This window comes from Callithrix jacchus, chromosome 2, assembly GCF_049354715.1.
Source record: "Callithrix jacchus isolate 240 chromosome 2, calJac240_pri, whole genome shotgun sequence".
In the NCBI taxonomy this organism is placed as follows: Eukaryota; Metazoa; Chordata; class Mammalia; order Primates; family Cebidae; genus Callithrix; species Callithrix jacchus.
Genome location: NC_133503.1, coordinates 75,006,539 through 75,031,040, shown reverse-complemented (window position 1 = coordinate 75,031,040; position 24,502 = coordinate 75,006,539). Strand labels below are relative to the sequence as shown.

At 46.1% G+C, this 24,502-nt stretch overlaps 1 protein-coding gene across 6 annotated transcripts in view; it reads right to left on the bottom strand.

Annotated features, from left to right (window-relative positions):
• Positions 1–24,502, bottom strand: part of FSTL4 (follistatin like 4) — a 430,768-nt gene that overhangs the window by 192,257 nt on the left and 214,009 nt on the right. For 5 of the 6 annotated variants that reach the window (XM_054251984.2, XM_054251985.2, XM_002744592.6 and 2 more), the window contains one exon: positions 22,238–22,486. The exons of the other annotated variant lie outside the window; for it this stretch is intronic. In XM_054251984.2, the coding sequence (XP_054107959.1) occupies positions 22,238–22,486 (249 nt within the window). The remainder of the gene's footprint in view (positions 1–22,237; positions 22,487–24,502) is intronic. 6 annotated transcript variants of the gene reach the window in all.

Sequence of the window (24,502 nt, the reverse complement as noted above, 5' to 3'; positions counted from 1 at the left end):
AAGAAATTTAAAAATCTATGTAAGTAAAGAGATTTAATTAATTATTTAAAATTTTCACACAAAGAAAAGCACAAGACCAAATTGATTCACTGGTAAATTTTATCAAACACTTAAAGAAGAATTCATACCAATTCTTCATAAACTCTTCCACAAAATAAAAGAGAAGGGAATATGTTTCAACACATTCTATGACTTCAATATCAACTTTATATCAAAACCAGGCAAGGCAACACAAGAAAACTACTGAGCAATATCCATTATGATTATAGATATAAAAAAATCCTCAACAAAATACAGGCAAACTATATCCAGCAATATGTAAAATACATATCATATATATAAAATATATTTATAAAATATACATATTTATCCAATTATACCCAATATCAAATCCAGTGTGTAAAAGGAATTATACATCACTACCACATAGGATTTATCCCAGGAATGTAAGATTGGTTTAACATATGAAAATCAATTACTGTAATATACAATGACAACAGGAAAAAGGGAAAAATCCACAATAGTTGCAAAAAAAGCATTTTGTCAAAAAGAGGTTTTGATAAAAGCACTCAACAAAGCAAAAACCAAAGTAAACTTCCTCAACCTCGTAAAGGCTATCTATAGAAAATCCACAACTAATATCATACTTAATGGCGAATGACTAATATTTTCCCCTTAAATAATGAACAAGACAAGGATGTCTGTCTTCATCACTGCTATCCAAAATTGTACTAAACCTTCTAATCAGGGAAAGAAACCAAAATATAAAGCATCTACGTTAGAAAGGAAGAAGTAAAACTCTCTTAACTTATAACCACACTGTCTTTTTATAGATCATCCTAAGTTACTCAATTTAAAAACTACTAGAACTAACAAATGGGTTTTGCAAATTTGCAGGACACAAGGTCAATAGACAAAATCAATTGTATTTCTATACTTTAGCAATGAACATTCTGAAAATGAAATCATGAAAACAATTTCATTTGCAATGGATTCAAAAATTAAAATACTTACTGATAAATTTAACCAAAGAAATGCAAAACTTATATTCTGAAAATTACAAAAAAAGTTGAAATGAAAGAAGATCAAAATAAATAGAAACACTCCCATGAGCTGGAAGACTTAATACTGTTAAGATGGTAATACATTCTAATTGATCTACTCATTTGAGGTAATACCATTCCAAATCCCAGCTTGCTTCTTCAAGAATTGAGAACCTGATACAAAAATTCATATGAAAATTCAATGGACTCAGCATAATCAAAACAATCTTGCAAAAGAATAACAAGCTGGAAGACTCACACTTCCTGACCTCAAAATTTACTACAAGACTAGAATAATCAAGACAGTTTGGTATCAGCATAAGGACAGACATATAAGATCAAAGGACTAGAATTGAAAGTCCAGAAATAAATACTCACAACTACAGTCAATGGATTTTTTACATGGGTGCCAAGACAATTCAAAAGAAAAGAACAGTGATTAAAGCAAATTATGCTGGGATAACTGGATATCCTCATATAAGTCTGATGCTGAACCCCTACCTCACACCACATGCAAAAAGTCACTCAAAACAGACTTAATGTAATGTAAAAACTAAGCATAACAGCTAAAACAATAAAGCTCTACTTTTTTTTTGAGAGAGAGTCTCGTTCCATCACCCATGCTGGAGGGTGATGGTGCAATCTCAGCTCACTGCAACCTCTCCCTCTCGGGTTCAAGCAATTTTCCTGCCTCAGCCATCCAAGTAGCTGACATTGTAGGTACCAACCACGAAGCTTGGCTAAATTTTTTAGTAGAGATGGGGTTTCACCGTATTGGCCAGCCTGGTCTCAAACCCCTCACCTCAGGTGATCCACCTTCCTTAGCCTCCCATAGTGCTGAGATTATAGGTGTGAGCCACTGTGCCCAGCCAGATAAAACTTTTAGGAAAAAAAGTAGTGAATCTTTGTGACTTTGGGTTAGGCAAAGCCTACTTAAATATAACACTCAAAACACAAGTGACAAAAGAAAAACATAGGTAAATTGACCTTCATGAAAATGAGAAACTTTTGTGCTTCTTAGAATAACATAAATAAAGTGAAAAGAAAACCCATAGGATGGGAGAAAATATTTTCAAAGCATATATCTGACAAGGGACTTGTATCCAGAAAAATATAAAGAACACTTGCAACTTTGTCTTAAACAGACTAACTCAATTAAAAACAGGTAAAGGATATGAATAGACATTTCTCCAAAGAAGATATATATACATGATCAATAATCACATGAAAAGGTTTTCAACTTTATTATCCATTAAGGAAATGCAAATCAAATTTGAGATACCATTTAAGCCCACGAGGTGACTATAGTTAAAAAGATAAATAATAATAAGTATTGGTGAAGATTTGTGGAAACAGAAAATTATACACTGTTGGTGGACATATAAATTGCAGAGCCACTTTGGAAAACAGTCTGGCAGTCCCTCAACATCAATATTAGCTTTATATTAGAGTTAATTTTTGCATATGGTGTGAGGTAGGAGTCCACCGTCAGACTTTTTATGAGGATATCCAGTTATCCCTGCACTGTTGAACATAAAATTGATATATGACCCAGCAATTCTACTCCTATGTGTATACCCAAGAAAAATATGTCCACACAAAAACTGGTACACAAATGTTTATAGCAGCATTATTCATGATAGCCATAAAGTAGAAGCAACTCAAATGCCCATCCACTGATAAATGGATAAAATTTGATATATCCATGTAATAGAATTTTATTTGGAAATAAAAATGAAGGAAGACTGATACATGCCATGACATGGATGAACCTTGGAAGTCGGTCACAAAAGACCACATACTGTGTCATTCCATTTATATGCAACGTCTAGAATAGGTAAATCTTTACAGATAGAAAGTAGATTAGTGGTTGCTAAGGGTAGGGGGTGGTAGATGGTGGGAGAGCAGGAAGGGAAAGAATGGGGAATAACTGTTAATGGATGCAGTTTCTTTTTGGGGATGGTAAAAATGTTTTAAAATGGATTGTCGTGATGGTTGTACAACTCTGGATATATTAAAAACCAGTGACTACATTTTAAATGGGAGAATTGAATAGTATGTGAATCATATCAATAAAGCTGTTATGTTTAAAAAGCTAAAAGTGAAGGGCAAAACTGTCAAGTTAGCGATGATGTAGAATAATGTAGGGCCTTGGGAGTAGGAAAAGATTTATTTTAAAGAACACAAAATCTATTAGTCATGAAGGAAAATGTGGCTAAACTCAACTTTATGAAACTTAAGAACTTCCATCCTTAAAAAGAAAAAAGAGTGAAAAGTTGAACCACCAGTAGAAGAATGTTTGTAATAATCAACAAAGAATAGGTATCCAGAGTATATTTTAAAAACTTCCATAAGTCCATACAAAAAAAGAAACAACTTACATGTAAAAAAACTTATGCATGTACTTCACAGAAGAGGAATCAAAATGGTCAATAAATAAATAACATGATGCCTAGCTTCCTTTGCAATCAGGAAAGCGTCAATTAAAACCACAATGAGATACCATTACATATCTACCAGTAAGAGTGTTAGTAAGAGTGTGAATTCGGGGAACTCACATACTGTTGTTTCCAAGGAAAGCTGGTCAACAATTTTGGGAGAATATGGTGATGACAGGCGAGCGAAGCACAGCGCCTACTGTACACACTAGAGGAACGCTTTCACAGGAGCACAGAAAGACATATCCGAGAATGATTCCAGGTGCATTGCTTGGAATACCCCCAAATGGAAACTAACCCAAATGCTGGCTGTCAACAGGAGAATGGATAAATTGTGGCATAGTCAAATAAGGGAATATCCAGGGAGGAAAAGAACAAGGTACAACTATACGGATGAGTCTTACAAATAAGATACAGAGTGAAAGAAAGAAATCTGAAAAGAACACCCACAGCATGGTTCCACTTGTATAGAGTTTAAAAACAAGAAAAAGTAAACCATGTTGAGACACATTTATAAATATAAATTTAGATAACTATAAAGAAAGCCAGAAGATGATTACCACAGAACGGACAGTGGTCACCTCCAGGCAGGGAGGAGGATGTGAGTGGGAAGGGGCATGAGAGGGGAAGTGTTTCTAAAGCACAGCCTAATTCCTAAAATGTGGCTCTTGTCTTCATGATCATTCTTTTAATTGCATGTACACATTTTCATCCCACTGTCTGTAAGCCATACTTCATAATGAAGAAAAAGATTTCCTTTTCACCAAGTGGCTTCCCTTCCAGTTCTATGAATGTGCCAGTAGGTCAGCCTTGCATGTGGACACAGCTGTGTGCAGGGTTGTGTGTTCAAGCATTCCTATGAGCACTCTGCTCTCACTCGAGTTAAACACAGTGGCCAGGATGCCATGGACTGAGGAAGAACACGAGGAAGCAGGGCCTCTGTCCTCCATGGAGAAAGTTAGCCAAGTTAGCTGTGGCTGTATGACTTACTTTTCCAAGGAAATGGGAGTTTAAGTGAATGTGTGTCAATTCCAGGCTCTATGCTGGGGTTTTACTCCCTCTTCACATCCCCTTCCCTATCCTGCACTTCGTCCTGGTCATCCCAGAGCCTAGACCCTGAAGGGCTCAGCGGGGGCTGCCCAGACACCCCCTGTCTGGGCACAGTGGGTAGGGACAGCCACCCTCTCAAGGAGGAGGTTTGCTCAGCACACCCGTCTCCTGCCCAAATCCTCTGGGTTCTCAGATGCCTGGTTTTCCCTATAGTGCTGACTGTAGAAGCCCATGTGGGCATGGGTCTGTGAGCTGAGCCCTTGCTGACCCACGTTGGATGTATAGTGTGAGTGAGAAATAAAGTTTTACTGGGGTGCTGAGGTTTTGCAGTGGTTTGTTACTGTGGCATAACCTAACGCTGCTCTGAAACCTCCATTTCTTTACAACGTGGGTAATAATGTCCACCTACCTGTGATGATTGTTAGTTCTCATCATTCCCTCCTCCTCCTCCTCCTCCTCTCACTTTAAACCAGAGGCAAGAACACTAAGAAATAACTCATTTGTTGAATGAGTCATTTACTTATAATCCAGACTGTGATTGTTTGGAAAACTGGAGAGAAGGATCTCTCCAATCAAAGACAAACTTGCTGGCTCATGTGGGATTGACAGCACTCACAGGATCATGAAGAGTCGGACGGTGTAGTTCATCTGGTGCTGGGGAGCGTGAGGATCACCTATTTCAGGCTGTATCTCAACTCTGCCGGTGAAATGGCTCAACTCCCTCAACTTAAAACTAGCAGCTTGCGCCACACAATACATACTCTCAGTTAACTGAGAAACACATTATTTCAGCCACTTGTTTTAGATATGTGTGGGCACACTCAAGTCAGGCCTCACAGGGAGGGCATGGAAAGAGAAAGTGAAATAGGAGGTGAGAAGATGAGGAGGAGGACAGGGAAAGAAAGGGGGCACAGGGAGAGACAGAGACAGAGAGAGAGAGAGAGGGAGGGAGAGAGAGAGAGAGGGAAGGAGAGAGAGGGAGGGAGAGAGAGGGAGGGAGAGACGGGGGAGGGAGAGAAAAAAGAGGGAGGGAGAGAGAGAGGGAGGGAGGGAGAGAGAAAGGGAGGAAAAGAGAGAGAGGGAGGGAGGGAGAGAGGAGTGAGAGGGAGGGAGAGAGGAGTGAGGGGGAGGGAGAGAGGGAGAGAGGAAGAGACAGAGAGAGGGAGCGAGAGAGAGAGGGAGGGAGGGAGAGAGGTAGAGGGAGAGAGGTAGAGGGAGGGAGGGAGGGAGGGAGGGAGAGAAAGGGAGGGAGAGAGAGGGAGAGAAAGAGAGAAGGAGGGAAAGAGAGAGAGGGAGGGAGGGAGAGAAAAAGAGGGAGGGAGGAAGGGACGGACAGAGAGAGATTTTGTCCTACCCTGAGTCTCAAATGTGTCCCCATCACAGCCCTTCTGTGGCCCACATCCTGCACTTCCTCCTGGTCATTCCACAGCCCAGACCCTGGAGGACTCAGCAGGTACTGCCCAGGTACCACTCGAAGGGGTGGTGAGAACCACCCTCTCAGGAAGGGGGTTTGCCTTCTCTTGCCAAAATTATTTCTCAGATGCCCCAGCTGTGTCCTTTGCCTCTGAGATTCCTGCAGCTAGAAACCCCCAACCAGAGAGTCTCAGTGGTGGTGCTTGGGCCAGGGGAGAGGACAGCCTCTCTGAAGGTTGTGTCCTTTCTTGGGTCAGGCATAGATACTTGTCAAAAACAGATCTCCGTCCCATTGAATGACAAGCCAGTGGCCACTTCCCTGGAATGAGTTTTTCTCCAATTAACTTAAGTCACGTACCTGCCTGTCTGATTGACAGGCCCAGGGCCCTGGGAGAAGACAAGACATCCCATCACTGGGGACACCTCAAACATTTGCTCTGTTAATTGGCTGCTGGCTTTTTAAGAGGCGGGTCTCCTGCCACAGGCTTCATTACCAATTTCCAGGAGTAACTAGGCTCCCGCGTGCTCCAGTCACCAAGGCGGCTGATTAAATACCCTGATTCCCATGTCTTTGAACTCAGCAGCTTGCTGGCGGAGGCGTGCGTTTCCCCGACAAAGGTATCCTTAGAAAGGAGGCATACTTGGATCTAATCAGCAGCCTTTGCACTCTGCCACGCCTCTCCCTCCATTTGTACACTGTTCTTTTGTTCTGAGAAATCCAACGCCTACATTCCCCTTTGGTCTTTCTCCCCTTAAGTTTGCATCTTACATTGTTTGAGTGTTTAAATATAATTTCAAACAGTTATTGTTTAAACTATTAAGCCTCTAGAAGAAAAGAAGCCTTTACTGGGAGCAATATGATTGGCAGAAAGCACCTCTAAGGCTGGTAGATGGGGAGGGGTAAGGACTTCTGGAGTCGAGCCCTGCTTCCCCACTCTCCTGTGGAAGCCCTGCATGCTGGGGGTGGGGGTTGCCACTCAGGACAGGAGGTGCAATGACCCCAGGGTGTGACACTCCATCTACAGTCCAGGAACAGGGGCTGTGCCAGAGGGTGGGAAATCACACTCTGACTTGGGCATCCAAGTAGCATTTCCTTTCTGAGTCAGCGGCCCGCTCTCCAGATGGGTGACAGGGTGCACCCTGACAAAGGGCCGGCATGTCCACGGGGCTGTTCAGGGCCCAGCCAAATGGGATGCTTAGCTCCTGTCGGCTGGATTTCACTCAGGCCTCGCTGACCTGGCTTGTACTTCTACTTAGACAAGGACTAGCTAAGGATGGAGGAAGGCAGAAGAATCCTGGGGTGGGCAGGTGTGACGGTTAATTTCACAGTCAGCCTGGTCCTGCCAACTGTATTTTTCCTGAGTGGTTCTCCAGTCTGCCCACTCATCTGATTCAGGCCTCTGTGTGGCTTTGTTGAATGACCTCAATGCCTCTTGCTGGGCCCCTTCTTCCAGGGCCACTACATCCCAGGGGCAACACAGGTGATCCTTCTGAACACCAGGCCTATGGTTTAAAACCCCAGAATGCTGCCTCCCCTTGTGTCCAGGAGAAAGTCCGTGCTCCTTAACCTAATGGTCCATGTCTGACCCCAGCTTGACCAAAGCTCCTTTCCAGGCTAGGCCATGGTGCCCTCTCTCAGCCCTAAACTCTACATTTGGAGAAACATCAATTGGCTTGTGGCTCCCCATACTGGCTTCATACCCTAACCGTTGGCCTAGAAGACTCCCTTCCTCTTTCTCCAACCCATTTCTCATTATTCAGCACTCAGCCCAGATGGCACCCCCTCCCAGAGACCTCCCTGTTTTCTTCCATAACAGACTGGACATGCTCCGTGGTGGTGCTCCCCACGCTTGTTTACAACAGGCAGGGGGTGTGTGTCCCACTCAGTTCCTGATGGGCGGGGCTATCTCACACTCCTCTTGGGTCCCCCACCAGGTCCTCAACTAGGCCTGGTACATAGCAGGCAGTCAGCACTGTTTGTTGAAGAAATGAAATGCTGAATTGCAGAAGCCTGCCAAGGCATGAATGGCCCAGATGTAAAAATCACAGATCTTTCTATCAAATCATGAAACACAGGAGTGAAACTTGATCTGCACAGTGTTGAAGACAGGGACTACTACTTTACTGTCCTAACAAGTGTGGACAAACAGGCGGGATGAGGTTTAGGGCACACACTGGCACTGCTCATGGGTTTCTGTGTGATGCGGCCTAAAGAAGCCCTCTCCCTGATCACACCCACTCTGAATCCCTTTTCCAAGATTGCCATCTTGGGCTGCCCCACAGGCTCCTGGTCCCCCTAGAATCCAACCTGGGCTGCACAGAGGCTGAGTCCACTGCCAGCAAATCAGGTTAGCAGCTTGGTCCCGAGCCCACTCTGCCATTGGCTCCCCTGAGATGAGCCATACACAGTCCCCGGATTTCTGCTAATCCTGACCAAGGGAGAGACTGTGCAGGTGCTCTCTGCAAGGCCTCCTTCCTTTTTACTTCACAGAAATCATTGTACACACAGACGGTATGGCACAGTAGAAGGAACAAAGACAACAAAGAAACAAAGGTTTCGAAACACCATTGCAATTCCTTTGTGGAGTCAAGCGTGGCTAACGACACAGGCACATGCCAGCTACACGCGCAGAAATTCTCCTTCAGAACACAAGCGAGAGTGTAGGCACAATCTGCCCAGTTGTTGAACAATAATCATTGTGTGTTTTAAAAAAATCATACATGTAAGAGATGTGGCAGAGCAGACAGAGCAAAGACAACATTTAACATTTCAAATCAGTCAGAATTCCAGCTCTCCTCTTCACTGGTTGAGTGGTGCTAGGGAAGTCATTGAACGTCTGTGAGCCTCAGTTTCCTCACCTGCCAAGTAAGAGTAATATAATAACAGTCCTTCTCCTGAAGGGCTGTTGTAGGATTAAAGGACAGAAAGCACACAGAATACTCAGTCTTGGACCTGGCATGTAACATGGGCTCTTTGAGTTAATTGTTACCCTGCCCTCCATTCTCATCCAATCTAATCTCTGTTTGTTTGTTTTCTGAGACAAAGTCTCACTCTTGTCACGTAGGCTGGAGTGCAATGGTGCGATCTTGGCTCACTGCACCCTCTGCCTCCCAGGTCAAGCGATTCTACTGCCTCAGCCTTCCAAGTAGCTGGGATTATAGGCACCCACCACTACACCTGGGTAATTTTTGTATTTTTAGTAGAGACGGGGTTTTGGCCAGGCTGGTCTTGAACTCCTGACCTTAGGTGATCTGCCTTGGCCAACCAAAGTGCAATCTCTAGTTTTGTAAAAAGGGTGAGATGTGTAAAATCACAATCATTTGCTGCAAAGTTTGGTGATTATAATCACAGCCAGCAAAGTCTCTGTGGAACTACAGCCACAGGAATCCTGGTGGTGCCTTCACTCTGAGTTCTTTCTTTCCCAGCCTTCTAGACAGGCATGCTCAAGTGTGGATCTTGTTTTGTGCCAACTATTTCACTAAATTAGTATATGGGCTTCTGTCCGTGTGTTTTACAGAAAGAAACCACATTTCTCAGCAGGGACTTTGTCTTCCTTTTGCATAGATTCCCCTTTTCTTCAGGGCTTCCCGATACTCACAATTGTTTACCCTGAGAACCACAAAACTTTTTCATATGGAAAGTTTGTTCCTTTAAAATTGCTAGGAGAATGTTTATTGAGATAAGCCTGGCACATAAACAAGATCTTCATGTCACTGAAATTTGGCAGGGGGCAGAGGTGGGGACACTGGCGAGAAGGAACCCAGGCAGAAGTGAAGAGACAGAGAGGAGCGACTGGGAGATATGGGTGTTTTTTTTCTTCCTGTGTGATGGAGCCTTCCTGTGTGATAGAGCCTGTGTTTCACGTGGCATTGGCGGGGACTTTCTTTCTTTGTAATGTGCTCACTGGGGTTGTCACATCACATAGCCACGTGGAGACAGCCACTCAAGTTCAAAGACAAGATTAGTGCAAATGTGATTCATTTCATTAAAACAACTGAATCTGCAGTGCTTAATGTCTGCGGTAACTCTAACTTCTCCTCATTTAGTTTCAGGAGAAGGAGGGTTTTTAGGTACCTGCTGTCTGATCAGTTTGCAAGTGCTGAGTCTGGTGGAGGCGGAAGGAGTGCAGCCCTAACATCTGCAAAACTGCATACAGGATTTCCCTCTGCTGCCCCTGCCCTGTACCTGGTTATTCATGTCCCACCCACCCACTCTTCCAGGTTCAGGTCAAGCCCCCCTCCACCACAAATATCCCTCCTAACTGTGGGAGTGGCCACTGGCACACAGTGAAACGGGACAGGCAGGGCCAGTACTGGCACTATCATTTACAGGATCAGTAACTGGGAAATTATTTGGCTTCTTTTTGCCTCTCAGTAAACACCAACTAGGAAGAGGAGTGCACGAGATGATGCACATACAGCTCCTGGCAGTGGGCTGGCAGCCTGGCAGACTCTCGATGAATGAGAATGTGAATTTGCCACAATCCTATCCACCCCACCCCGATGGCTATTTCTTCTTCTACTCTGCAAGGCTGTGGCCATGGTGGCCCTTTATTGCCTTGGAGGTTGAACTTCTACCTCCATCTCCTAACAGGCCTGCTCTTTTACCTTCTTTGCCTTTTCTTGGCAACCAAGTTTGGCTCTCATGCATTTCTCTCTAACTGATTAATCACAGAGTATTGACTGCAACATTAGAACCAATAGTTCAGGCCTTCCCAATTGTCCTGACTATGTCACTGGCATACTGACACACACTCATGAGCAAAGGCATCATCACACAAGGAAGACACACTATGACATGCTGGAGTTTTCATCCACTTCAGTTGCAGCCCCTGCATGCTTTCTGGGGAGTCACACTTCATCTAGCTACCAAGATGAAGGCACAGGAGGCCTGACTGTAGGGTGGAACACGTCAGTCAGTGGCCGATCCTTCCCATGGTCTCTAGAAACACTAGCAAAGGCAGGAGGTAAAATCTCCCAGGTCAGCTGGGAACAACCAGGGACACTTGTCTGGAGTTGCATCAGGTTCATTCTGGGCTCTGATGGAATATTGCCTAGTTGAGCTCATGTACGCTTTTTAACATACTGAGTCAAGAATTATGCGTGATCTGTTGAAATTCCCCTAAGTCCGTCAAGAAAATTAAGTGCACCTAACCTCATCATCTACTCTTTGCAATTCTTGGTAACTATATTTTAAAAAGTTATTTAGACACCTTCTCATTTCAAGATCCCCTGTGCTCACCTACGCTTTCAGTACCATGGCTTCCTCTTTGTCAGATTCTCTGATTTCGCTGTAGAATGTGAAGGGTTCATCTTTCCCTTATTTCCCCCAGCCAAGAGTGCGTGGGTGATGTCTTATTTGAACCCTTGCCTAGCAGAAAATACTTCCTGTTGTTTCCACACATAGATCACCATTTGATAAGTGTAGAATTCTTGCATCACAGTCTTACCACCTCAAAACTCTACCAATGTTCTTCATTGCCTTCTTGCTTTTTAATATTGCAGAAAAGTCCAAGGACAGAATGTTTTTTTCCTTCACACCAGACAATGTGTGAGGGGAACACAGTGTTTGACACCTTTGACATAAATGTAACTGAAGGGGAGAAGCTGCCCCAGGAAAGCCGGTCAGCTAAAACCACTTGAGAACCGCCAGTGCAACACCAGGTGGTGTTTTTTCAGTTTGCTTGTTTTGTTTTTTTTCTTGCTGGACACTTCAGATTAATTTAAATATTTTTCAAAACCTAAAATTTTAGCAAGTATAGTTTGACTTATTTGATAAATCTTTCAGCATAGGGCACTTATTTTTCTGGCTTACTCTTTGCTTATCGTGTCCATTTGAATTGCTCTGAAGTCTTTAAGATAACCAATCACTATTATCTTAAATCTTTAATCTCGGTCCTACATCTCTATCTTCCTCTCTCACATTATTTTTTAAACCTTATGCTCATTTTTGGCGTATTTGGGGAGCAGTTTTCAAGCTTGTTCTCTCTATTGGAGAACACTATGGTTTCTGTATTGTTAATCTTTCCTTTAACCGCTTTAAGTAGGGAACTTCTGCAACTGTATTTCAGGTTCTTTATATTCTTTCCTTACCTACCCCAGCTTCCATTTTATTTTTGACTGTGGCTCAGCCAATTTATAATCCCATTTTTTATCTCATTTCAGAGTTCATGTTTTCTTGAATTGGGGGTAGAATACAGTTGCTGTCTGAAATGTGCTTCTGTTTCTTGCAATAATTTTTCCCTGAAGCATGCTCTTTTGCTGCATCTTAAGCGTGTGCTGTCCTCCTCCTCTGTGGCAGAAGCCAGCTTCACTGTCATTCTTGTTCTGACAGGTCAGTTCAGGCTTCACCTCTGTTTACTCTCACCACAGCCCAGTGAGATTGACCAGACTGGAATTACAACTAAATCCATGGTCACTACAGCAACATGTTGTACCCGACGAGAGGCCTTAACTTCCCTGTAACCAGCATTCATGGCTAAACAGTTGAGACGCCCTTGAAAATCTGGAGTTTTGCACGTGAGTGGAAAGGAGAAATAGCAAGCTCACTGTCTACAGAATTAGGAAGATGTATCACTGACCCTTTCTGGTACCACCTCCGCCCCGACCCTGGTGTCCCCTTTTGAAACTTCCTTCTTGGTCTGTCTATTTGTCCTTTTGCAGTTTTACAAGAGACATCTTCCTCACCCCTGCTTTCCTGTCCATCACCCACCTATCAGGAAAGGTTCTGCCCTTCATAACATCTGATGCCTCTAATCAAGGGTTACCAAAATCACTGGACAAGCTTGCGTGGGGAAGATTAAAATCTCAGGTCTGAGGACTCATGTAGACTAGGATCTGTACAAGCTCCAATTGACTGGGTCTAAGCAAAGACCTCTGCAAAGCCCTTTAAAAATACTTTGGATTTACTATATTTTGTTGGAAATATGGATCGCTGGATGAGCTACATAGCATCTGAGAAACAGAGACAAAAATGGGGTAGGGGAAGACAGACAGAGACAGAGATGAACAGGTGTATCAGAGGAAGAGTCAGAGCGCTGGCCAGGCAGAATGAGTGAGAGAGGCAGGGGCTCAAAAAGGCATTTGCTGCACCACTGCAGACCAGGCCTTTGGACACACCTTAGCCAGCTGAAGGGAGCATGAATACACTGAACACAAGCAGTGGAAGAGAAAGTAAAAGTTCCCTAGGGAAGACAAGAAAAGAGAGATGACTGCTAGGTCCCTGATTGAGCCCTTCTTTCCAGCTACAAAGAGAAATGCACAACTCAGATTACCCTGCTTATAATAAGTGGATGGAGTTCACAGCATCTAGCTATTTTAATTACCTGCAAGCAAAGTGATTTTACTACTTTCATTTAGAGGAGCTTTTTGAAAGTAGTTTTCACTCCAATTACTTTCATTAATGAGTGATCAAAATGCATCAAAGCAGAAATGAACACAATAAGAAGAAAAGCAGAGAGAAGAACTCTCTAGATGTCCAAACCCAGCAGTGACTGTGAAGCTCTGTCTTCCCTCATTAACCTGGAGAATACGTGTGTTCTGGATCTGGCCCTCGCAAGGCACCCACTGCAGGACTGGGCACAAGCTCACCTATAGTCAGAAGTGTGGATGGTTCCCAGAGACTCAGGATGCTGTACAGGGCTGGGGCCCAGCTTTTGGTAGTTCTGTCCTTGGTTCTCCTGGCCAAGGACTCAACTCCATAGACCTCATATTCAGTTGTTTGCTGTGGTCTTGTTCCTCATGCATCCAATGAGCCTGCTCTGCTGAGGAGTGTTTTACCCATGAAGACACTCTCTGTTGATGGAGATGAGCAGTCATTTACTCTCCCCTGGGTCACTGCCTCCTGACCCCCCTCATTTATTTCAGTTAATTTGATACAGTGGCAAGTGCTCCCCTCCTCTTTGGAGAAAAGAAGATGGCCCACACTGGGTCATTGCTTCCCTGTCCAAAAAAGTACGCAGAGAGGCTGAGTGCAAGGGCTGGAGTGAGGGAGGGAATGGTGCAGCCCCAAGGCCTCTGCTCATTCTTGTACCCACTGTCCTCCCAGCCACTGGCTCCTTCAATGCCTGATATCACCAGGCAGCAGAGGAACCTGAAAGGGATCCACATTTAGAAAAGAGCATGAAAGTCCTGTCCTCGAGCTTGCTAGTGAGCACAACACGCTTTGAGACAGGCATACAGAGTCCACGTATTTGAGTTGTGGCTGGTCTGACAGCTGCTGAGTCTATCACACAGATAATTAGATAAACTGCTTGAGCACAGAGATTCAATACATGGTGTCATTTAGTGGCTGCTACATGGGGGCCTTGATCTTAATTGAAGGCACGATAGGGGAGAACCTTAAAAGAGACTCAAATCAACTTCTTCTTGCTCCAGTAATGAAACATCTGACTCCTAATGATCATTTGAAACCTCCCAAGTGTTGGGCACAGGCTTCACGCTCATGGATCTGAGTACCTGAGCCACCAGCACCCATCCTGCCCACACAGGGCCTTCCTCAAACAGCCTCCTGTGGGGAGGCCCGGGGAGGATTCTTCATGTCACTCCCTCCCTCATCAAGGCCACTTTTGGGTGGGCCTCATGGAGTAATGAGAAGGGCAATATGGCCTAATGGCAAAGGGCTTGGACTTCCAATGATCAACAGGGTCCTATGGGAAGATCAGCCTCATCAAGCCTCTGACTTCCTCAGTTTCTCTCTGCTTACTTACCCTGGTCCAGCAACCTGGCCCCCTTGTGAGTCCCCAAACATGCCAGGCAAGCTCCTACCTTAGGATCTTTGCAAACCTTTGATTGCCACTGCCTGGGATACTCTTCCCCCAGATACTCAAATGCCTCACTACCTAACCCCCCAGCCTTCTGCAGGTCTTTGCTCAAATGTCACTTCTCATATTAGAGGCTCTGGCTAACTGCCCTCCTGGCTTTATTCTGCTCTATGTCACTTGTCACTGTCACATAGACTTCATCTGTTGCTTACTGTCTGTTTCTCTCACAAGACTGTACCTGCCATGGGGACAGGGCTCTTGTCTGTTTTGTTCCCCACTGTGCCCCACATCCCTGAATAGTATCTGACTCATCATACATGAATGTTTGCTGAATAAATGGACAGAAGGATTTGAGCAGGAGAGCACCATGGTCAAAGCTCTGTCTTAGAAAGCTTACTCTAAATGACATATGGAAAGTGGATTTGAAGAAGCATCTGACAGAGCTCAGAGAATAGCTAGGAGGCCACAGAGGTCATCCAGCCAGGAGACGATGGTGGGATGGACCATCCCAGGTGGAATGAGAGCTCAACTGAGATGTGAGGAGAGGTCGATAAAGATATGGTTGGGTCTTTGCTCATGGGACAGTTTGGGCCTTTGAGGCATGGGGAGAAGAGAGCCACAGGGGACACACCAGGAAGCAGCTGCTAGAGAAGGAGGGGCCTACAGAGAGTCAGATGTCCCCAGAAGACAGTGGAACCTGGCTGCAGGGAGGATGACAGAGCTCACTGCCAGTGGAATGTAGCAAGACCAGGCCCGGAAAGTGCCTTCTTGGCACTTAGAAGGGTAAGGTGATCTTAGCAAACTCAGTGGCAGGGGTAACAAGACCGGAGTGAGGTGCAGACCCTAGAGGGCAGAATACAGGGAAGTTGCAGAGGTGGAGAGAGCCAGTGCAGGAAACGCTCTGCAGCCTGGGAGGGAAGAGATGAAAGGGTTCCCCCGGAGGATGCTGGGACAAAAGTCTGCTCCCTTGGGCTTTAGGATGAGAGAGACTAGTCCGCCAGCAACCAATGGGACTGAGGAGTATGCAGAGGAGAAGGGGTTGGAGAAAGAAGAATGGGGTGCCAGAAAACAGCAGGAAACAATGTAGGGAACTTAGAGACTGTAGCTTGTTTCTATAAGTGAAATCAATGCACTGTGAGACTTTCTCAGCTCAATAACTTCTTAGCAATTTTTAATTACTGGAATGTAATTAATTCATTCAAAGTGTAGCGGTTCTGTGAAGCACACCACACATGCTGGACTGATAAAATTCTTGCACATTTGTGGGGTGCTCACACCAAGACATTTCCTTGCATAAAACACACATTTGTTTTCAGTCACTCTCCTTGACCCTAGAATCAAATACTATAAATGGGACAGCAGAGCTCGCAGGGATGCTGGACTAGGGGGTCGTGAGTAAATTTTCAGTTTGGTCAAGTCCTAGTTGTTCGCACAGATACTGACGGAATACACAGAGTGAGGAGGGGGTACCTAACATGAGAGACAGGCCATAAAGAATCCCATTTGTGTTTGAGGTCTTGGAGGCATCTCTGGCTGAAGCAGCCCCCAAAGGATAACCCAAAGAGTGAAGATGCCTAGCATGTCTTTTGGCTGTAAATTCCTTGAGGATAGGCCTGGTATCCTACTGGTATCCTCAGGTCCTGGCACAGCCTTAGCACCCAGTGGGCATTCAACAGAGGTCTGTGAAGCTGAGTGGCTTGGTGGAAAATGGCCAAACCCTCTTTGGTGGAGCCTAAGGTGAAGGCCAGGAAGAGGGCTGGGTATGGAGAGATCCCTTTGCAAGGAGTGGAGGAACAACAATAGCCACTGGACAGAAATGTGGGTATGCCCAGAAGTGGAAGGCAACTAGATGGACAGGAAAGGGAGTTTGGAGAGAAAGCGGAGGCCAGCTTCCAGAGTCAGACCAGGCTGAAGGTGGGCTTGTTCCCAGAGGTTCTGCCTGCTTTTGACCCCAGGCTCCCCTGGCAGTCTTGTGGGTATGCCTGAGTTTCCTACTGTTTCCTTAGAAAGGAGACAGGGGTCTGGTTTTCTGATGTCCAGAGGCCCTGTGAGTTTGGGATGATTGAGCCAGCTTTCCCTGGAGAAGCTGTGGCTTTTTGATGACCTGCAGAGCAGGGAGGCCCCGCCCAGCAGTGGCACGTGAGGCCCTTTCCACTGCCCTTGGCTCCTGAGCCTTCCTGCTGTACCAGGAGGTCTCCCGGGGAAGAAACATAGGGCAATTGCATCTGCTGGGAACGTGTTTTACTGAGGTTTAACTAAAAACAGCCCCAAAGCTGTGGGTGCCTTTGAAGGCCTCACTGGGTCTGGGCTTGGCTCTGCCTGTGCAACTTAGGACAGGTACCTCTGAGCCCTCTCTGAGCTTCAGGGTCCCTCTTTGGGAAATGAGAATGTTGCAGCAGCTTATCTGACACCCGGTCAGCTTGAGGTCAGACTACCCTGCTTGGCACACAAGGCCTTTCCCAGCTTGCTGTGATCCACTACTTGTCTGCCTTTATCCCTAACAATGCCCTCTCCCACACCCGGGATCCCATAATCACTTGCTCTTCCCTCAGACTGGAGGTACATTATGCCTGCATCCCTAGAAAGCCTTGTCCATCCCCTCAACCTAGCAAACCCTTCCTGGCACTTCAAGATCCACCTTGAAGTTCTCCTCTCCTGTAGCACCTTCTCTAAACATTCTCATCCTCAGGCAGATGAACTCTTACCCCAGCATCCACTGTCATTTCCTGAGAGCCCAGAGGTGCATTCTAGGAGCTTTGTCCAGACTGGGGATCAGAGATAACTGATTCTCCCCTTGCTCTTTCTATTAACCTGCTGGGTGAACTTGGGTGACTCATTCCATCTCTTTTCAAAAAGCAAGACAGTTGGAGAAGGTAGTCATTAAATTTGATTGACTGGAGGTCAAATTCTAGTCATTCCTTAAATAAATATGGAGTGCCAATATTCTCTCCCCTCATTCACAGAAGGACCTCTTAGCTCATTACAGGCTGTCACATCAATGGGCAAGGGTCTTATAGCCTCTTGCATCTACTCCTTGAACAAGCCCTGATGTTGCAACGGCACTGCCATCGTCCCTAGTGCTGTCGTTACTGCTTAGAGAAGAATGCTCGTGGCATGCCAGGTGCTGCTTCTGTCATTCAACACTCTGTGAGGTCAGTACCGTTATTCCCATTTTACAGACGAGGTAAGCAAGGCACAGAAAGCTCACGTGCCTTGTCCAAAGCAGTGCCCTCAAGCATGTGCCACGTAGTCCCATCAGCCTGGGCTTCCTTGATGCTTCCTCAGCCCCTAGCACCTCTTGCTACAGGGACTGCTCCAGCAGAGTTCCACCAACTCCCCTCTCAATGCCTGATGGCATCACAGCCCCACAGCAGCATCTCACACATCCCAGGAAGTGAGTCTCCTGCTGAGAGCTGGGCTGGGCTGATACACTGGGGGTGTGAGAAGCTTTCCCACAAGGCAGGACAGAAAAGCCTTGTGGAAATATAGAAATGCCCCTGGAGGTGTGGGGCCCAATTTAAATTCCTAAAGTAACAAGACTCAAAGTAATAACAGCAACAAAATAACAGGAAGGAAAAAACCCGGCTCTTTGGCAGCAAGTTCGATCTGCTCTGTGAACTTTCAACAAAATATTGAGTTTTTACGCCTGTTTAGTAACAAGTAAGAAAAAAGAGTTCTTAGTGAGCTTCTAATATGTTTAACTTGTTTCCAGAAATGGAAATACTTTCCTCGGCTTTCATTATCTTGGGAACTCCCCTCTGAAGCACCAAAACCCACCTGCAACCACCATCAGGCTGAAGCAGCTAAGGGGCCCCTTAAAACGGAACCTCTAACAACCCCTTTCTTCTATGATTTCATGGTTTGTTTGGAAAACTGCCCAACTATGACATTGTATCATCTGGCATAACACAACCCTGGCTTGGTGAGTGATTGCTGAAAGGCAGACTCATCTTGAACAGCGTAGGAGATAAAGCGTGAATTCAAAACCAAGAAAACTGAGTTGAAAAGTGCCAACTAATACACAAACAGGAATGCAATGTCACAAGATAAGTTTGAAAACACAAACTCTGTAAGAAGTTAAACAGCAAAATCCATCCGATATTTTGGCATTCCCTTGGTAGGATTTGGTGCTGAGGAAAAACGTGACACTAATTTTGCCACAGGAAGAGATACATCTTTCCCACACCTCTTTTTGCCCCTGACTTTTGGTGAGAGAACCACTGCCTGTGACTCAGGAGATCTGGGATCAAAGCTGTAAACTCTAGCTGTAGCAATTCTTTTGAGTCTGGTTGATTTTCGTACATGCTATGATCCCTAAATGATATATTTCATTTTACATTCACAAGGAATCCCATTGCCATAGCAACTGGAATGTGATACCAAAAGTTTTCTTATAAATGGGACTTAGAATGCTGCCTCTTCTCCCTTGCAGGGTGGTGAGGGCTATGAGTCCTCCACCAGTTCTCAGGAGAACCTCCTTCCTGATAGGGGATCAGGGGCTCTGGCCATAGATGGAGAGCTCCAAACTGAAGCGGCTTAGCCCAGCACAACCCAGCACCTCTTTCCTCTTGCTCCACACACTCCAGCTGCACAAAGAATTGTCCTAATAGTGAATTCTGGGGGCAGATAAAGTCCCAGAGAACAAAGTCATAACTTCTTTTCATAAAGTCTGATAGAAATAGAGAATGAAAGATGGATGATTTTAGAATTTTTGCCTGCATGGAAAACAAGGTATTTTTGTTTCCTGTATTAATAGCTCTCTGGAAATTTGGGACAAATGACAAATTTTCATCCATGATCTCAAGCTGGTATGAACTATTCTGCTGCCATGGTGGGGTGGGGACTGCAGCAACTTGTTCTTTATATCCTTTCTGGCAGGACCCTCTGTCCCTGACTCCCAACAGAACCCTTGTCATCTGTTTCCTCCTATTCCCCACGGGAGCTGTGATTCTGGTAGAGGTGATGTGCTCACCCCAAGGCACCCACCTTGGGGCTGGCCTGCCTAACATCCATCAAGCTCCTGTTCATCAGTGCTCAGGTCGTTCCTGTTTGCTGGGCACTCCCTATGGCAATGCTAGAGAAGGAGAGGCTGCCCAGCTCTCCTGCCCTCCCACCAGGACTACAGCTGACCCAGAGCATGGGGCACTGAAGGCTTTCCAGTGGAGTCCAAACCAAGAGACCATCTGCAGAAAGAGAAGCCCTGGCTCTAGGTGGACACTGCTGGGACAGTATCAGACCCTGACACTCATGTCTTCCTCACCCATTCTCCACCTGCCATTAAGATATCTGGGCCCAGAAATCTCTTCCCAGACCTCCCAGGCAGAGTCCTTGTTCCTGCTTCTGCGTTCTTGACAGTTTGTACATCTCTTTGCTTTTGGCCTGTGGCCACACTGGATTAGAATAAACACTGATGGCAGGTCTCACGAACACCGAATCCATGCAATGTGCCAGGCACTGTGCCAAGTGGTGTTTGTGCAGCCCCGCCTGTGCTTCTCTCCATGGCCGCAGCAGGTGGGTACTGCTGTCACTCCCGTTTTACAGCCAAGCAAAAGGCCCAGAGCAGCAGTGATATAACCAAGACCACACAGCTGGGAAGTACCAGAGCCAGGATGCCACCCTTGGTCTTTCTGTGAGTGGAGCTCTCAGGCATGAGAAAAGGGGTCCTGCAGGGAGGAGTTCTGCCACACCGAGTGGGCGGCAACTCACAATCTGTAAAAACCTCAATGAGTCAGAAGGATTTGGTGGATAAATTCAATCAGTATGAAGCAGAACCCAGCCCTGAGCTGCTCAAGGCTGCCTGCCCCTCATTCCACGCCAGCTTGTCCCCATTGCTCCTCACCTCGGTGAGTTTTGTGTTGGCTGGTTTTTCCCTCCCATGAAATGAGAAATGTTGTTTGAATAACCGATGGTGAGGGAGGCTGTGCATAGTCTGATGCAGAAATAGAAACCTTTAGGAAGATGCAATTTGGAGGATATTGGAAACCAGAGAATGGAACATCAGTCTATAAAATTCAACACGGCCAATAAAGCTGGAGCAACTGGTCAACTGTTTTAGTGTGCACGGTTGCAGAGGAATTGGCAGCACATGGCTGGGCAGCACTTCCAGACCAAGGATGTTTCTTCCTAGGCTCATTTTGGCCTCATTTCCATAATGCGTCTCATGATCTCTGAAGCACCTCGGCATTAGTATCATAAGCACAGCCGTGAAAGTGTCCAAGCCTATTCTCATCACCGGGTAAAGGCGCCTTTCCCAAGCCCTGCCCTGCCCAGCACTCCATGCTGCCACAACTGCTGAGTGGATTGGCTCGTGATGTGGGTGCAGGTGACACAGGTAGATGCATCAGAGGCCAACACACCTTTGCTTCACCACCTCAGCTGTGAATTTGCCCCCACACGTGTGTCATGCATCACACCATCCTCACTGGGGGCCTGTGAGGGTGAGATAGGAGCTCTGCCCCTTCTCACTTGCTGCCCAGGGCCTTACGGCTTGACCTGCTCTCAAGCCTTTGTCTCTGAGTATTGCAGGCACTTGGCAGGTCTCTAGCCCAAGCCTCCTCCTCTCCTCCCTGTGCAACCTAAAGCACATTTCTGACCTCACGCAACTCCAGGTGGGCTCTCCCAGCTTAGGCTATGTGGGCCTGTTCCCATCTGCCTGCAGGCTACTTTCATCTTCTATGCATTTACTAATTCATGTATACCCATTTTGTACACAAATATCTGTAGACAACAAATACTTCTACGGGTCATGGGATGTACTATTTAGGGCCACCTCAGTCAACACAGAATGTGCATTCTGACTCTTGTATCTTCAAGCATCTGGGAGCCTTGAGCATTTTCTTGGTGCAAGGCACTGTGCTAGGTGCTAAGAATATATCTGTACATAAATAGCCATAGCTGCTGCCCTAATGGCTCTTACCATCCCTTCTCTTCTGACTCAATCCCAGCCCAAGGCATGAGTCCTTTGGCCCCAGGTCCACAGGCAGGTTCTGATGTTCATGCAGGGGCTTCCTTGTTTTGCTCAGGGGTGTTCTGGACAGGCAAGACATGAAATGCTTTCCCATGAACAACTGTTCTGGGCCAGAGTTTGTGTCCTTGCCATGCTGGGAGCCATTGTGCTTGTGTCTGCCTGACCATATTCTATGCACAGCACAGCCCCCTGATTCATGGGGCTCTGTGCAGAGGGGCAAACATGGTTCTTGTCACAACCTTGCAAAGGCCCATTCTATGTGGAGACCTGGGTAGTGCCCTGTTGTCTGGTTCCTAATGAACCTATACATCCAGGGTTTAATTTGACCTGTCTGGATTCTACTTACAAGGAGCTTCCTCTAAGGATGGGGGTCTCTGGAGGTGGGACACAGGCAGAACATGCATCACCAGAATGCCACTGCTGCCATTTTGTCACACACCAGCCTTAGTCTTTATTTCCTATACATATGTAAGTTGTAGACTCAGTACCCAGGTCATTTGTCAAAAAGGCATTAGAAGATCCATTACAAAACCCAAAACCATGCGGCAAGGGTCCTGTTCCTACCTTTGAGGAAACAGTCCTTGCTGTGGATGGCGGTGATCCTCTTTCCCAGAAGGCAAGCGGCCTGGTGGAGCTTGCAGTGGTTTTCATAAAACCTCCCATCAGAGCCACACACAGGCACGTAGCTGGGCCTGCAAGCCTCCAGGCACTGGCATTCGGGTTGCCCTGTCTTCCTGCTGAGCACGCACCGGCTCCCTCGGCTGCAGAACTTCTTCCCGCAGGAGGCCAGCAGCCTGTTGTGTCCAGAAAGCCCTGCCAGACACACAAACACAGAGGGTCAGCTGCAAACAGTCAGAGGGTCTGGGGTCAAGGGCTTCCTTTGTGACTTATGAGCACAGGCTCCATTTGCCTGGGAAGTCAAGCTGTTCGAGGTGGGGCCTCAGGGCTTGGAGTCTCCCAGGGGGTCCCTGTCCCTCCATGAGGTGGCCATTGGTGCCAAGAAGGAGGTCCTGCTGTGCAGAGCATGGGTTTCATGGCTGACTCACTCTGAACATCTGAGATACAACAGCTGCCCATCCTAGGACCCAGCTAGGGACTTTTGAGTAACTCTTGCTTCTTTCTTAGGCTGACTTTTCCTGCTTCCAGTTGAAAATGAAAATACCCAGCCATTCTATGCTCACAAAGAAGCACCTGACACCGAAGGACAAAGCCTGCTACCACTGCTGCCAGGCTCACAGTCAGCCTCCTGGACTAGAGGCCTATTAAAATCAATGACTTTTTAAAGAAGTGCCCCCGCCCATCCACAACACCTTTTCCTTCTTTCCTTCTTTTCCATTACTAAGTCATGACTTTGGACCAGGCTGTGTATTAGGCACCTTAGGGATCTCAAAGATGGACAAGGCATGCCTTTCCCTCTTTCTGACTCTGTCATTCTGTAAGGTGGTGACATGTATGCAGATCAGGCAAAGAGCATGGGAGCCAGGGGGCTAAGTTTGGGAGAAGTACATGGGAGTGGCGGAGATCATGGAGGGGGTGATGTGCCAGTGGGCCCTGGAAAGGAGAGGAGGGCTTTCCCAGAGATACAGCAGGCTTGAGCCAAGATTCTCCCAGCTGCCCTGTGGGAGGCATTTGCAGGTCTCAGGTAGAAGACTAGATGTGAGAAGGAGTTTGTACAGGGTGGGGTCGGGGGAGTGGCAAGGTGTGATTTCTGGGAGACTTGGAAAGCCAAGCAGAGACATTTATGTACACTATGTAGGCACTAGGGAGCTACTGCAGAGTCTAGGGAGGAAGTGTGGCATTAGAAGAAAGTCATGCTCTAATTGTTCAGGATGTGGGTAGAGGTAGCCTAGGTAGGGATACCAGAGGCTGGTCATTTCCTTGGGGGAGAATGCGGTTCTCCATGACACACATCATCAAGGGAGCTACCAGCAGCCTTTCCCCATTGCTTAGTCATTTCTAGCATAATGTTGCAATCACAGGCAAGAAGGCTGAGCCCCTGGAAATGGCAGCTGCCACATTGCTTGAGTGTCCCCTACACTACACACACCCATAGTCATCTCAGGCAGCAGCACCCAGAGCTCACACACCAAAGAGGGCAGGGCAGCTGGAAAGGGCACATTTAAGCGAAAGGCCAAACAGGCCTCTATCACCAACATCACACTGCATTCTGGGAGTCTAGAAATGAGAAAATTGCCATATGTCATTGAATGTACAGATGGAAAGTTGAGAATTACACAGGGACACCAAAAGACAACTGAAATGTGAATACAGATTTTATGGCCTCAAAAGATGTTGCTTTAAGTGTTAGTTAAATCTCTGTCAAAATACTCAGCAAGAAAGAACAGCCCTAGTAAGCATGACCAAACCTTTTAGCCCCAGCTCCTACCCATGGGATTAAAATGTCTAAGCAAAAAAGAAGAAAAAAAAAAAAGAAAAGAAAAAAGTCTTCTTTTTCTTGTTTTTGGTTAAGTCTGCTTTTCATCATTATAGATTTGAAAGGAAAAAAAATCCGTTATCGGCAGATTAACTGCTTGATTCAATAATTCATTTAAATTCCTCCAGCCTTGGCAAGCTAAGAAGTATTGACTTTTCCTTGAATCATAATAATCTAGAAGGTCAAATATCTCTGAGCAGTGTAAAGTACAGATCCTAAGCGGACAGGAATCTCTTTTATCCACTTTGCTAATTGTTGGCATGTCACCGTGAAGGCCCAGTGGCATTCAGGAGCTCCTCTGCATGCCTTCCTGTCAAGGTTGATGGTGGCAGGGAGGGAAGGAGGTGGAAGGCAGGCAGGTGCCTGGCAGGGAGGTTCTGGGCTGGAGGCCCCCA